Source organism: Chamaea fasciata, unplaced genomic scaffold (genome assembly GCF_029207755.1).
Source record: "Chamaea fasciata isolate MVZ Bird 193981 ecotype frontalis unplaced genomic scaffold, bChaFas1.0.hap1 SCAF_1, whole genome shotgun sequence".
NCBI lineage: Eukaryota > Metazoa > Chordata > Aves > Passeriformes > Sylviidae > Chamaea > Chamaea fasciata.
In genome coordinates this window covers 77,581,750-77,596,239 of record NW_027094086.1, presented here as the reverse complement: position 1 = coordinate 77,596,239, position 14,490 = coordinate 77,581,750, and the positions used below count along the sequence as shown (strand labels likewise).

Genomic DNA, 14,490 nt, shown 5'->3' with positions numbered 1-14,490 from the left:
ATGACTCTGTGCTTCTATGATTCTGTGATTCTATGATTCTATGGTTCCATGATTTATTCCTGAAGATTCAAGACAACTCCTGTTGTACTTGAACATGGTCCCATGTTTTTTTTCCTACGCTACCCTGGTTTATAGCATAGATTTTTCCCTAGTTAACTATTTCTGCCACTCATCTTAAGCAAAAAAGGGTAAAGTAATTACACTTTTGACTCACCAGCTATACTATTTTTCGTGTATTTGCTATTTTTCAGAAGGTCTCAGCATAAAGCAAAAGAGAACATTGCCTGCTTTGTATTGAACTAGTGTCTCTGTTTTGTCAGACATTGCATTTGCGAGTAAACTTATTTATAAAATGCGTCTAGTGACTGATGAAGATGATCTATAGAAGAAGGACAGTGGAAAGAAACATGGTGTATATGTTGTTTAACATTATTTCTGCGCAAGAGCATTTGCTGCCTGAAAACACTTTGCAGTTTAAGAAATACCTTCCACAACATGGGCAAATAGTTGAAAGCTAGCTGTGCATGTTTCACTGCTAAGTTTAACACTGACTATCTAGCTTTCAGCAAGATTTTGTTTTTGTCTCTTTCTTCACCTTCTAAATTGGTATGATTTGCTTGTCTCCTTAATATCTTGAGGATGTAAACAATTGTTAGGCAAAAAAACCCATTGATTTTCTGCATTTATCTGTGGAAAAACAAAATTCATTTTTAATCATTGGAAGTATTTTCCACAGGCTTAATGAAAAGTGATCTGAGGAAAGTTTGCATCCTTGATAATAGGTATAACTTGACTTTTTTTTTTTTCCATTTATGCTCAAGATAATCAAGCTGATTGATTCCTTAACCTATGAAGAGTAATGGATCAAGGTCTGGTACTAACTGATAAGAAGTGTGGTTCTGTCTTCTCCTTAGTTCAAATCAGAGATAAATGGAAGTCAAGGGCTTTTGGTAGTCACAGTACTGAGGTCACAAGTTTATAACAGCATATGAGACTGGTGATGATAACAAACATAACACTTTTCTTCTAAAATTATTTACAGGTAACCCACTATTAACCAGCAAAGTAAATGTTATAATAAATGTTTTGGATGTCAACGAGTTTCCTCCAGAAATTTCGGTTCCATATGAGACATCTGTATGTGAAAATGCCAAGCCAGGACAGGTATTTCAAATTTGTAATGCTTGTTCTTTTGCTTTTTCTTTCCTTATTATTTATAGTGGTAGAAATTTCTGGGTTTAAAAATTTCATTGTGGTCAGAATTATTCTAGAAACAAAATGTCTGTGTTGGAAATACATATTGGAATTCTGTTTGCTGACTTTTATGGTCTATTTACAGTTTGTTTTGTTTTGTTTTGTTTTGTTTTGTTTTCTTCTTTTTTTTTTTTTTTTTTCTCCAATTATATGGGCCTAAGGCACCCTTTACTGTGCATTTAATAGCTATAAGAGGAGAAAGAATCATTTTCTTAAAGGGTTGTAACTGTGACAGAAGTAGTAGCAGATAAAGTGAAGCATAACCATTCAACCAAAAGCCATCACTAGCATTTTAATATAAACAATAAATATTAAATAGCATGAATATACAGTAAATCTTTCTGATTTTCATTAGATATGTCAAAAGAAGACCTTCTGAGTTCTCTGGTGGTTATAGAATTCAGACTTCTTGCCTCCACTATCCAGTGTATTAAGGGAATGAGAGTAATCCAGCAAGATTTCAATTTCAACTGTTTCATTTGATGTTCACTTTGCACTTCTACAAATCTGGTTCTTTTAGAAAAGCGAACTGACTTCAGAATTAATCTGGTTTTAGGTGATACAGACCATCACTGCTGCAGATAAAGATTTATCACCAGCTGGACAAAGGTTTTCCTTCAAACTGTCATCTGAGGCTTCCAACAAACCAAACTTCACAGTCCATGACTACAGAAGTAAGTTGGATACCCATATCTCTCTTTCAGAGCAGCAGACTGTAGTTACAATGACAAATATGTGTACTTTCAATTACAGTTGTGTCTACAGACCTAACATTTTTCTTTGACATTTCTAATTGCTAAACTCTCTGGGACTTTCATTAATATAAATTCAGGTCTTGCACCTTTTCTTATTTTTAGGAGCAGGAATTGTCAGAACACCAAAGGCTGAGATTTCCCTACAAGCCTTCAAAATCACTGCTACCTGTTTTATTTTCTTCTTTTTATCATTCAGTATCTCAGGAAGAATCCCTGTGCCAATGCAGGTATACCTTTAAACAAGGCACTATTGCTGTCTTGTTTAAATACTATGACTTTGCTAACCATTTTCAAAGTACCCAAATATTGTGCTTTCTTGAGGATACGTAGTCCTGAAGAAGAGTGAGTTCTAAACATGTACAGTGCTGCTGAAGTACAACGCCCTTAGTAACTTGGAGATTTATACAACCAACATCCTTGATTTTTCTTCCAATTTTTGTCATAAAGGAATTTTTTTTTCTTATTAACTTGAACTCTTCAGTTAGATGACAAAGAAAAAACAAACCAAGACAAAAAGAATCTTTTCTTTTTCTACTGTAAGCATCTTCAAGGCTATAGTCTTGTGAATAGACTAAAAAACAATAAATTGTAGTAAATTTTCACTACTAACCACTTTAATCAAATAAGAGAAAAAAGAAGTATTTCAGCTATTAGATGATCTTTAAATAACTGTGATTAGCATTTAATATAAAAAGATTTACATTACACTCCAAAGAAAGAACACTTAACAACAAAGTTCAAAAACCTTTGACTGTACAGGTTATGAGTATCACTATCTAAAAAAGTATATAATTCTTCATTTTTTTAAATTTCTGTTTTCAATTTAAATTTGAGGTTACATCGATTGTGAGGTAAAGGTTACTTTCTTATGAAATAAATGACCTAAGCCTTTAAAAGTACTAAAAATGAATAATACATCAATTGAAATAAAATTGAGAAAGCTTTTTTTTTTAGTCTTAAAAAATATGTATTTAAATAATGTATTTAAATTATATATATGGCCCATATAACTTCTGAAGATGTGCACTATTGACATTGTTATGTAATAGAAAACTAAAGCAAACAATGTAAGATAACAACTACTAATTCTGAAGAAACTCCAGGAAGAAATAAATTTGAAAAACAAAACTGTGCTTCTTTTTATGTATAGCTCTCCTGGGAACCTGATACAATGAAAACAGTTTATTCCCAAACCTAATAGTGACTTTTAGGATTGTGTGTCATAGATAGCTAAAAAGATTGAACAGAAGAGCAAGGAATTTCACTTAAGTATTTGTAAATAGAAAATATAGTGAAACCTCCATAATACTGTAGCCATGAATAATAGTATCTTATAAACCCAAAACTATGTAGATCTAAATCATTTTATCAAAGGACATTCAAACAGTTTTCTTGAGACAGATAGCTCAATCAATATGAAGGACAACTTTACAGCAAACTCAAGTGCTTTACTTCTGTTCTTTGAAGGTTAGGGCATTACTCCTCTCTGGAACATATTTCAAGGCCCACATGGGTAGAATCTTCAGAATTACATAGAAATTATAACATAAATAGTTATAGCATAAATACTATGTATTTCTAAATATCTTTATTTTTTTCTTTGGTAAAATTTTCTTTAAAGTAAGAGATTTAACTTCTTTTTTTAGTGCCATGTTTCCTAAAATATCCTTTAACTTCACCAAGGTTTTTATATTTTTTCAAATAATTACAAACTTTTGCCTTAAATAGAAGCCTTCTCAGGTAATTTGAACTGATTTAATTAATCAAAAGAATCTTTAAACTTAGTAAGTCTATACAGTAATTACTGCTTTTCTAAAGTGTGCTTAGCATATGAGTTTGGCAAGCAAACTGTTCAAATATTATTAGATAATTAAATTTCCCTGTTTAAACCAGTAATGTTGACACTGAGATGACTTTGGATCTCGGTAATCTGTTAATGAAGCTTCACTACTGTACAGGTGCATTATTCCAATAAAAAGTGGAAACCACCAAGATACAGACTTTTAAAAGCATTTCTTAACACTTAAAAAAAAGGAAAGAAGTATGCTATTTGTTACAATGCAAGGAACAAAAAAAAACACATTAATTTTTTTTTTTTTGTTATCAGTGATTTACAAAGTATTAAAAAAAGAACTGTCCAAACAAAAACCCTGTCTTGCAATGGCTTCTGTCTTTAGTTTGCCAAAAAGGTGGAGGAAGGTCTTCTTTGTGAAGAGTTTAGAGGTGTAATAACACAACCTTTTCTTCACTATGAAAACCTTTTAAAAACAATTACTGTTTTCTTTCAAGTTAGCAATTATGTTAGTAACAAGCAGGTACTTTGTAAAAGCAATTTTTTTTTCTATTTTTTGAGGACACAGTATTATTCACTGTGGTACAATAATGCTTTTACAAAAAAGGTGGCATTTGAAATTTTTAAATAATCAAGAACCCCTAATTCCCAAGCTATTCTATACAACTGAAAATCATGGGTGGTCTGATACTTCAGCAGGTGTAACTTTCTTGTGCTTCACCCAAGAGAAACATGTCCCCACACGTCAGAACATAACTTCATGATGACCGGAGTGAGACTGAAGCTCAAGGTTGCCTTTCAGCAGCACTGAGATCAATCCCCTGTGTTAACAGAAGTGATGCCCTGGCAGAGCTGGAATGCTTCCAAAGGGAACTGCAGATCTCCCTCTTTCTGCTTTGCTGGCCTCACTCTACTCTCTGAAGGGCAACTTCCATGTAGAGTACACTCCATTGCTCATTCAAGAGACAGAATTTCCTTTTCTCACACATATCCTATAAATTAAATTATTGCAAACAGAGTGAAGAACCAGAAACTATCTCAGCTTCTCTAGGCTCATTTGTGTAGAGTTCTAACACCTGCCTATGTTCATATTCTCAAAAGAGCTGTGAACAATTGAAAGGGGTCATAAAAGAGCCACAAAAACTGCTCAAAAGTAAGGAGTTAAGAGGCTGATCTGATTGAGTCTTCTTAAATAAGGATAGAAAGTCATTTAGATGCATTGTAAGAAATTAAAGTGATCTTCAGTGATTCAGTTAGAAGCAAAAATAAAAGAATATAAATAATTCTAATAATAGAAATGTGGAAAAAATAATAAAAAAGACTAAATTGAATGTCGTCAAATTAGTTCTTAATTAATCATAGAGAGAAAGAAAAAGCTTAAGATGGAAGCTGGTTTGATTCAAACTATTCTGAGACATTTTTCCTTTTCAAAACTAAGTGTAACTGGGCTTGACCTGTCCATGTCTGAGTTTAATAAAAAGGAGATGTCTGAAGCATTTTTTAGCTATGCACCTTGTTGATGATGTCTGATCATAACATACTTAATTTTGGATATTTAGTGTTCCTTCTTTTAGTTCTTAATCAGAACTCCATACCAGTATCTGAGTGTGAAATTCAGAGCCCCTAAACCTTCTACCTCATAACAAACCTCTCAGGCATGAAAACCATTGTGTGTTCTCTCGTAAAAAATATAATAAAGAATATGGGTTAGATGGAAAACTGGTAGTTGCAGCAGGTTACTTTCATTTAGTTCTGTCATCTCATTAATTCCTTGCTAAATTATTTTTTTAAAATCTAATTCTTTTAATCTTTATTTCATTTCCTTGCTACTTTGCTTGACTCTAGAAAAGCAGCAATAACTAACTGCGAAGAAATGACAAAGTCTAGAAGTGGACTAATTGATGGAACCTGTACTGATTTTCAAGTACCCAGTTCATTTCTTTAGTTATTTTTAATGGTGCAGGAAAGCTAAAATAATTGCATATTGTCCATGTATATTTGTATTTTTAAGGAAATTAATTAGTTGATAGAGACATGATTCTAAATTCATATGCAACCAAAATCCTTTGGACCACAGTCTTGGAATATAAGGAATATAAGTCTTCAAAATCATACTTGTAATGTTTTGTTTGGGTTTCTCTAAGTTATTTTTATTTTATTTGAAATTTTAGGTCTTAAAAGGTTTACAAGAAAAAGTATATTGTTTAAGGCTCTGCAAAAAACTGTACCAGATGGAATACAATACAATCCTGTAATGGCAAAGCATGGCAATTACATAATGCATGTAATTCACCAAGTTTCAAATATGAAATACCAGCCTATTACTGAAGGTGATACAAGCTACAATATGAAATGAAGTACACAATAAAAATCTGCTAATGACTCTGTTTTGCAGACAACACAGCAGGGATTGAAACCAGGAGAAATGGCTACAGCAGAAGGCAGCAAGAGCTGTACTTTCTTCCAGTAGTAATAGAAGACAGCAGTTACCCTGTCCAGAGCAGCACAAACACTTTGACTATCCGTGTTTGCAGATGTGATTCTGATGGCACCATCCAGTCCTGCAATGTGGAAGCAATCTTCTTACCAGTCGGCCTCAGCACAGGAGCTCTGATTGCAATCTTATTGTGTATTGTTATACTTCTAGGTTAGTTCTCATGAAACACTACAAAGTGCTTTACTCTGATTATTCTAGTAATAAATAAAACTAATAAAAAAACTAGTTACTCCTAGTTTTTAACAAAAGCCATGGAAAATGTGTAGTAGTTTATTTCTAGGAGAATATTCCATAGCAAAGATCATGACCATGAGTCTGCTAATCCATGCAATTTCTCTTAATGCATTAAGAGAATCAGTTTTCAGTGGAACCCAAATAATTTTTTCTTTGAAATTATTTTAAATGTCTTTCTTGAAAGATTTTTTTTTTTTTTTTTTAGATTATTACTAAGGTAGGAAAATCCTACTGACAGTAACAGGAATAAGGACATAGTAAGAGCCCTTATTTAATTCTTCATACCCAGTTAAGCAAAAGAATGAAGAAATGGAAGAGGAGAAAATAATTGTACCATAGTCTGCTGCTGGCCACATTCATATAAGGCTTCACAGGACATTTTTTTTTTTTTAATTTTAGGCAGACATGGATTTCATAAGGTAGTATTGTAATTTGTTCTACTTTATACTTAAATACTTCCTTATTTACAGCATATCCAAACCAGTTAGTACTCATGTGCATCTTACTTGCAATATAGCCTTAATCAACTGCTAATGAAATAAATCCAAGTTTATAACTTACACAGGCACAATGGGGGCTGCAGAAATCAGTCTACATATGATGGCCTATGCCTTGTTAGTGGCCTCCAAGGTTCCATGATAGTCTAATGGGTATCCAAAAATAGCTCCTGATACAGAATATAACATGTGGATATCTCATTGCATTCGGATGATGCAGGTGCCACTTAAGTAAATTACTAAAGGCTCAGGGTTACATAAATATCTTCTTAGTAAGAGTGGGCAAAAGTCAGGATTTCTGCTCTGTGTCAAAAAATTATGTTGTGAGAAAAATACTTTGTTCAAATCAGAACAAGAATGGTCATACTTCCCATGAAGTAGCAGCTAAATTCACAAATACACTCATTCTGAAGAATTTAAAACAAAACCAAACAACCAACTAAACAAAATAACTTACATCAGTTTTTTTGAAGCAAGAATGCTGTCTCCTTTGCCACAATTCCAGTTAGAGCAGGATGGATATCCCACAACTTCTCTGGGCAATATATTCCGCTGCTTGACATCCTGGTGATAAAGAAGCCTTTTTTCCTTACATTTTAATGGAATTTTCTGCATTTCAGTTTATGCCCTTTGCCTCTTGTCCTGTAACAGGATGCCCCTCAGAAAAGCCTGTCTCTGTCTGTACTTCCATCCATCAGGTACTAGCTCACATTGATAAGTTCCCCCTGCACCTTCTCCGTAATGAGCAGACCTGGCTCTCTTAGCCTCTCCTTGTGTGGCAGATGTTCCCATCCCTTAATCATCTTTGTGATTCTACATTGGACTCACTTCAGGCAGTCCATGTTTGTCTTGTAATGAGGAGCCCAGAACTGGGCCCAGAACTCCAAGTGTGCATAAGCAGAGCTGAGCAGAGGGCAATGACCATCTCACTAGGCCTGCTAGCAATGTTTCTCCTAATGCAGTTCTGAAAGCTCTTGATCTTCTTTGACAGAAGGGCACATTGACAGTTCATGGTGAACTTGTCCAGCAGGATCACAAGGCTTCATCTATCTAGCTGTTTTCCGGTCAGCTGGCCAATAGCATCTACAGTATGCTGTTACTCCTCTCTGTGTGAGGGACTTGGAATTTCTATTTGTTGAACAATATGGAGTTCCTTTTGGTCCACTCCCTCAGCCTGATGAGATCCCTTTGAACAGTGGCACAATCACTCTCTTTTATTGTCTTAAAGATTGCTGAGGGTGTACTCAATCCCACCATCCAGGCTATTTATGAAAATATTAAACAAATGTAGTCCAGTACCAAGTCCTGTGGTACTTTATTAGTGACTGACCTCCATCTGATCTTTGAAATGTTGCTTACAACCTTTACAGTCTCGCAGTTTGTCAGCTTTGCAATCCACCTTTGCATAGTCCACATTTTCTAAGGTTTTCCAAGAAGATTGTTATGAAAGGTAATATGAAAATCTTTGCTAAAGTTAGAATAAAATCATTGCACCTTTCTCCCTTTATCAACCAGACACCTCATTGTAGAAGGCCATCAAGTGAGTTAAGCACTATTTCACCTTCATAACTCCATGCTTGCTACTCTTCTGGCCCTTCTTAGTTTCCAGAATTATTTTGTCCATCACTTTCCTAAAAATCAAGGTGAGACTGTCGCTAGGACGCTAGTTCCCTAGCTCATTCTTACCCTACTTGAAGATGGGAGTGGCACTTTCTCCAGTTCTCAGAAACCTATCCCAGTCCCCATGATCTTTCAAAAAGTACCACAAACAACCTCACAATGATAGCAGCCACCTTCCTCATCATTCATGTGTATATCTCACCATATCCCTTGCACTTGTGTGTCCAGTTTGTTCAAGTACTGATGCTCTTCCACCAAGGATAATTCTTTCTTACTCCAGACCTTCCCTCTGGTCTCAGAGACATGGAATTATTGAAGGACAACTTTACAAAAAAAGACAGAGTCAAAGAAGCTGCTGACTAGGTTGGTCTTTTCTGTGTCATTTGGCAGCAGCTCCCCTGCCCTGTTCAGCAGTGGGCCCACATTTACTCTACCTTTCTACCCTTTGTTTTCTGTCTTACTTGTAAAAGACCTTCTTGTTGCCCTTAATGTCCCTTCTGAGACAGTACCATGCAGGCTTTGTCTTTCCTAAGCTTCTTATTCATCAATGCAAGCCTCCTGCTGCCTTTTCTTGATTTCCTGCTCCTCAGGTTGGACCACTATTGAGTTTAGAGGAAGGATGCTTGAAAATCAACAAGCTCTCCTGGACCCCTCTTCTCTCCAGAACCTTATAACATGTAATTTTTTGAGGCAGATCCCTGGCCAAAATTTATTACATAAAAAGCTAAAGTAGAATTATTTTTTCTGTATTTCAAAAATTCCAAATTTGAAATTATTCAAATTATTATTATTTTTTTTCTGTAATACTCTGTGTGTTGGGGCTTTGGTTTAAGTTTTTTATTCTTGTCTTTAAAGTGTAAATTTAGGATTTTTTTCTCTATTTTGCTATGGAAAATATTTTTTTTAAAAAAAATCATATTTCTTTCTCTCTGAACTAAAAACCTGAAGTCCTGTTCAATTCTATTTGTTTGGAAAGCAAGCCAGCAGGAAAATTATTTGGTACTTTCTCCAGTGGTACAGCAAGCACTTAGGAAAGTTAGATTCATATGTCAAAGAGCAAATAATTTTTCCTTGGATGGTGCACTGCTAAGTACTGCTCTTTTCTAAGGACAAAAATTCCTTTGATTGCTTGTGACTTTCAAAGAAAGGTATAATGATGTGTCATCAGAGTGTTAAATTATTTCTGTGCATGTCTTAACTTCAGTTGTCTCTCATTACAGTCATTGTGGTACTGTATGTAGCACTGCGGAGGCAGAAGAAAAAGGACACCCTGATGACCTCTAAAGAAGACATCAGAGATAATGTTATCCATTATGATGATGAAGGAGGTGGAGAAGAAGACACCCAGGCTTTTGACATAGGTGCCCTGAGGAATCCCAAAGTGATTGAAGATAACAAAATACGCAGGGACATAAAACCAGATACCTTGCGTTTCACGCGCCACAGACCACCAGCGGAAGATAACACAGACATAAGAGATTTCATTAATCAAAGGCTGCAGGAAAATGATGTAGATCCATCTGCACCCCCTTATGACTCCTTGGCAACCTATGCTTATGAAGGAAACGGTTCTGTTGCAGAGTCTCTCAGCTCTATAGACTCCCTCACTACAGAGGCAGATCAGGATTACGACTATCTGAGTGACTGGGGACCTCGCTTTAAGATCTTGGCAGATATGTTTGGAGAAGAAAATTATAACCCTGACAAAGTCACTTAAGTATGACTACAACAGTGAAACAAAAAGAAAAGCAAACCAACAACAATTTTAAAAGATAAACCTAAGCTTTATATAAGACACAATTTGATTATAAAAGACAGCAATTATTTCCAGCAAGTTACTACATTTATCATACCGTCAGTCTAGGTTTGATTTGCGAAAGAATGATAAATCCTGTAACATACACAGGTTTTTGTTGTTGTTATTTTGTTACTCCGGAATTACACTGAGACAAGCTCAGGCCTACAAGGTGCAGTTTACTGACCTGACATAGGAAGAAGGTAGCTTTCTGGCATCACGGTGGAAGAGTGGTAGCTTTTTCGTAATTCCACTAAAGTGCCTATTGAAACTTTTATCATTTAAGTAGTAAACTGTCTGCTGTGATGGTGTTACAAAGCTGAATTGTAAATGAGACACGAACTTTAAGACAAGAAGCAATAGCAACATGCTGACTTCTTTTAGAAAAAAATGGACATCACGTCCTGGAGTATCTAATGACTAGAACTGTGGGGGAGGAGGGGGGTGTGTACATTGTGTTTGGGGGTTGTTTGTTGTCTTTTTTTAAAAGAAAACAGTATGTCGAGACATCATATTTCCTCTTCCAAAATTTCACTGAAAATTTAAATTTAAAATGCTATTGCTCACTCCGAAGATGTAAAGCCCAAATTAAAAAGGACAAGATCTTAGCATACATCAATGAATATTTAAAATGTTCATACAAATACTACATTTTTCCAAAATAATAAAAAGATGAAAGCAGTTATTCCTTGATGTGAAGGAAATTTCCCTTGTGTCTCCCTCTTTTTTTGAAATAAGGCTATTATTAGAACGTAAAAATGGAGGGGGTTTTTGAAGACTATTATTATATTTTAGTACCAAGATACCTTTTCCACTGTAAATATCACTAAAGAAGCACATGTAAAGAACTCCACACCAGTTTTCTTTGCAGTTAGATTGTTACTCTGTAGGCACCATAAGAATATATAAATATAGGGTTTTTACCATTGATCATCTGCTACAGTTCAGCATATCACTGTATTTCACTGCCACATTCACAGAAAACCTTTTAGAAAACCTTTTGAGGCTGGACACTTTCTTGATTTTGCTCTTGACAAAATTGAAACAGAAGCAGAATAAATATATAAACCAGCACTTTTGTCCACTCTTTATGTACATATCTATGCCTTAATGTAGCTGTGCAGGTGACAGAAGTTCAGATATGCATAAGGCATTTTGTCCTGGAAGATGTCTTGCAAAGCTGTTTTATGTGACTTTTTCTGATGATCTAAAGCATAGACATTTTGTAAGACAATGGTTTATGGCCCCCAAAGTGCATATATCCTTATATTCTCCTTCAAAAGTCTCTGCAGTGCTATACAGTCTGTTTGAGCTCTACTTATGATTAATGGCACTGCCAAGGTCAGCCTGAGTCTTTCTTGAACCAGAAGTCTTTTATTCACCTCAGGTCTATGGCTTAACTTTTGTATAGCTAAAGAATTAATAACGATCAGATATGCTTAGCTCACATGTTTGATATTAACATGCACATGTTTCCCTTTACCCTCTGGGGGAAATGTAAAGATATTTCAACATTGTATAAATTGTCTCCATGAGACTTTGAAAGTGGATATTATAAATGAGTTTTGGATCATTCGATACAATTGGCTGCATCAAAAGCACAATTGGCGTAGCTTCTACCAGCAGCGTGCTGAGGAAGAGACACAGCATATGGCAAAGAGGAAATTTTGTGCGTTTATTGCTGAAAGGAAAAATATCCTATGTTCCCAAAGACAGACTAAACCAATAAAAGCTCCCCTCACAGGACAGGGAAGCAGATGAAGTGATGGAGCCCATTTGACAGCATAGAGATTTTCATGTGGAAGATTATGTTTTAAATTTTCACACATCTTGACAGTATATCAAAAGCAATATGATACTGCAGAGTGGGCCTAAAACAGAGCACTGGATAAAAAAAAAAAAATTATTTTCTACTAGTAACAACTGAGACTTGATTCATACAAGAGTCACACCTAATTAGCAAAACTTCCTCACGTAGCATGTGCATGGCAATGCTTCCTACCCTGTTGCCACAACTCAAACAAACATCTGACTCTGCTCATTTTCATATGTGCAGTCCTGTAGCCAAACTCTGCTCTTGGCAGCTGTGTTAGTCCTTTATATGCCTTTCAGTAGTAAAATCAACATAAGTGAGGGCAGTGTTTGACTTTTTGAACCCATGAGGCATGTTTGCTCCTGAGGAAATTCTCTGTATTTGTAGCACATACTGGCTGAACATTAGTTGTCTTGAGTAGGCAGGCATTTGTTCTTAACTGGAGAGACTATATGTGACTCTGACTGCCAAAATATGTGGACAGAAAATGTGATTTTTAACATGCAGCTACACACAATCTGTATGTGACAGTCAGTGGCTGTATATAAAATTAATACCAAATTGAATATCAAGTGTATACTTTTGAAATTTAAAATATTTGTAGCTGAGATGTTGCTATGACCTAATTTATACACATCCAGGAAGATTTTAGAGAGGAAAAAAGAATTAAAATATTTTAAGACTGTTTTTGAAGAGTGATCAAACAATTTTAATATAATAGGGGTATTTTTTTGTAAGAAGTTCTGTAGAACTAAGGAAAGGAATTGCTTTTCATTTATTCAAAACCTAGGATTCTGGAAATTTTTGTTTAATTCTTTGTTCTTTCACTCCCTTTCTAGAAGGTGCTTGTCAGGTTTTTAAAATTTTATTTTTTAAAAGATAATTAGAGAAATATGAAATTTACAAGAATTAAAATATGTCAAGGCATCTGAGATGACATGAAGTCAGTAGGATTAGGGAGCCCCAATGCACATGCAAATTGTATCAGTTAATTACTTCTGGTTTTACACACTATATCTTAAAAAAAAAATAATCTTTACAAACCCTTGCACAGTCAAGATATTAAAGTGGATGTCTCTCTTTCTGCCAAAACCTCAAATGCTATCAGCGTGTCAAGAAGCTAAGAAAATGTATAAAAGGCACAGAATTGAGAGAATGCTTTTATTTTAATTTCCAAAACTAGCTACTAGTACATACACACTTAACACCATCTCAAATGTCCAAACAGTGCATCCCGTGCAAATCACAACATTCTGTAAAACACTTTCTGCATATTAGGTAATTTAAATACTTCACTGGCACAAAAAATTCCACTTTTTAAGTTAAATATTTATGACGTACACTACTGGTGCTGAAATAAAGAGATAAGTGTAAAAGGTACAGCTAAGAGTAGAAGTATCTAAGGAAAGTCAACTATTAAAGTTACATCATAAACATACAGAATTGAAGACAAATATATAACAGAACATCTGAAGGGAATTTCAGGGAAGAAAGGAAAAATCTTTCAGAAAACTGAAAGTGTCAATACTTGGGAAGTTCATACAGTTTCTCTTGGAGTCAGAATATAAAAGATTGCTAATATTTGGATTTAAACCTCTACCACACAAATCTGAAATTACTGCTATTCATGAAACACAGATCTGCAAAAATGACAGTGAGTCAAAGAGCAAGGATTTGGAAAGCAATGACAGTAGATTATGTCTCCTGCCCAAAGATATGTTTGAATATTTTATACTTCCATGATTTTTACTTATTTTAGATATTGGCTAAATTTTGCTGATTAAAATACAGTCACAGTTACTGAGGATTTACTCAAGGTTTTGGAAGCAGAGTTCATAATGAAGCAAAGACCAATAAATGACTCAATAGTTTAATAACAATATTGTTCTAGAGTCTACCTTCAAAACATTCTTGCCTTAACCATAAGATTTCCATATCCACAGAAATGCAGCCCGTCCTTTACACTGCTAAAAATCTGGTTCTGCAGATGCTATATTCACTCTAGATTTACCGCCATTATTGATGTGAAAGTTATTAAGACTATGTTGCTATGGAATAACAGATCTCTACTGAATGAATACAGGAAAAAACCGTAATAATTCACTGGGTTAAAGACATTTAAAATCACATTAATGACTGCATTTTACTTGTTGAGATTTCAGGTTGTACTGTTTTTGCAATTATATTATTACTTTTATTATTATGATTTTTTATTAGCACAGACGTTCAAATA

At 34.7% G+C, this 14,490-nt stretch overlaps 1 protein-coding gene across 1 annotated transcript in view; it reads left to right on the top strand.

Annotated features, from left to right (window-relative positions):
* The window catches only part of CDH12 (cadherin 12), a 222,179-nt gene extending 210,912 nt beyond the window's left edge, over nt 1-11,267 (top strand). The window contains exons 9-12 of the mRNA XM_066186473.1: nt 1,043-1,164; nt 1,811-1,928; nt 6,197-6,448; nt 9,870-11,267. Of these exons, the coding sequence (XP_066042570.1) occupies nt 1,043-1,164; nt 1,811-1,928; nt 6,197-6,448; nt 9,870-10,366 (989 nt within the window). The 3' untranslated portion in view covers nt 10,367-11,267. The remainder of the gene's footprint in view (nt 1-1,042; nt 1,165-1,810; nt 1,929-6,196; nt 6,449-9,869) is intronic.
* Nucleotides 11,268-14,490: the final 3,223 nt, after the last annotated feature.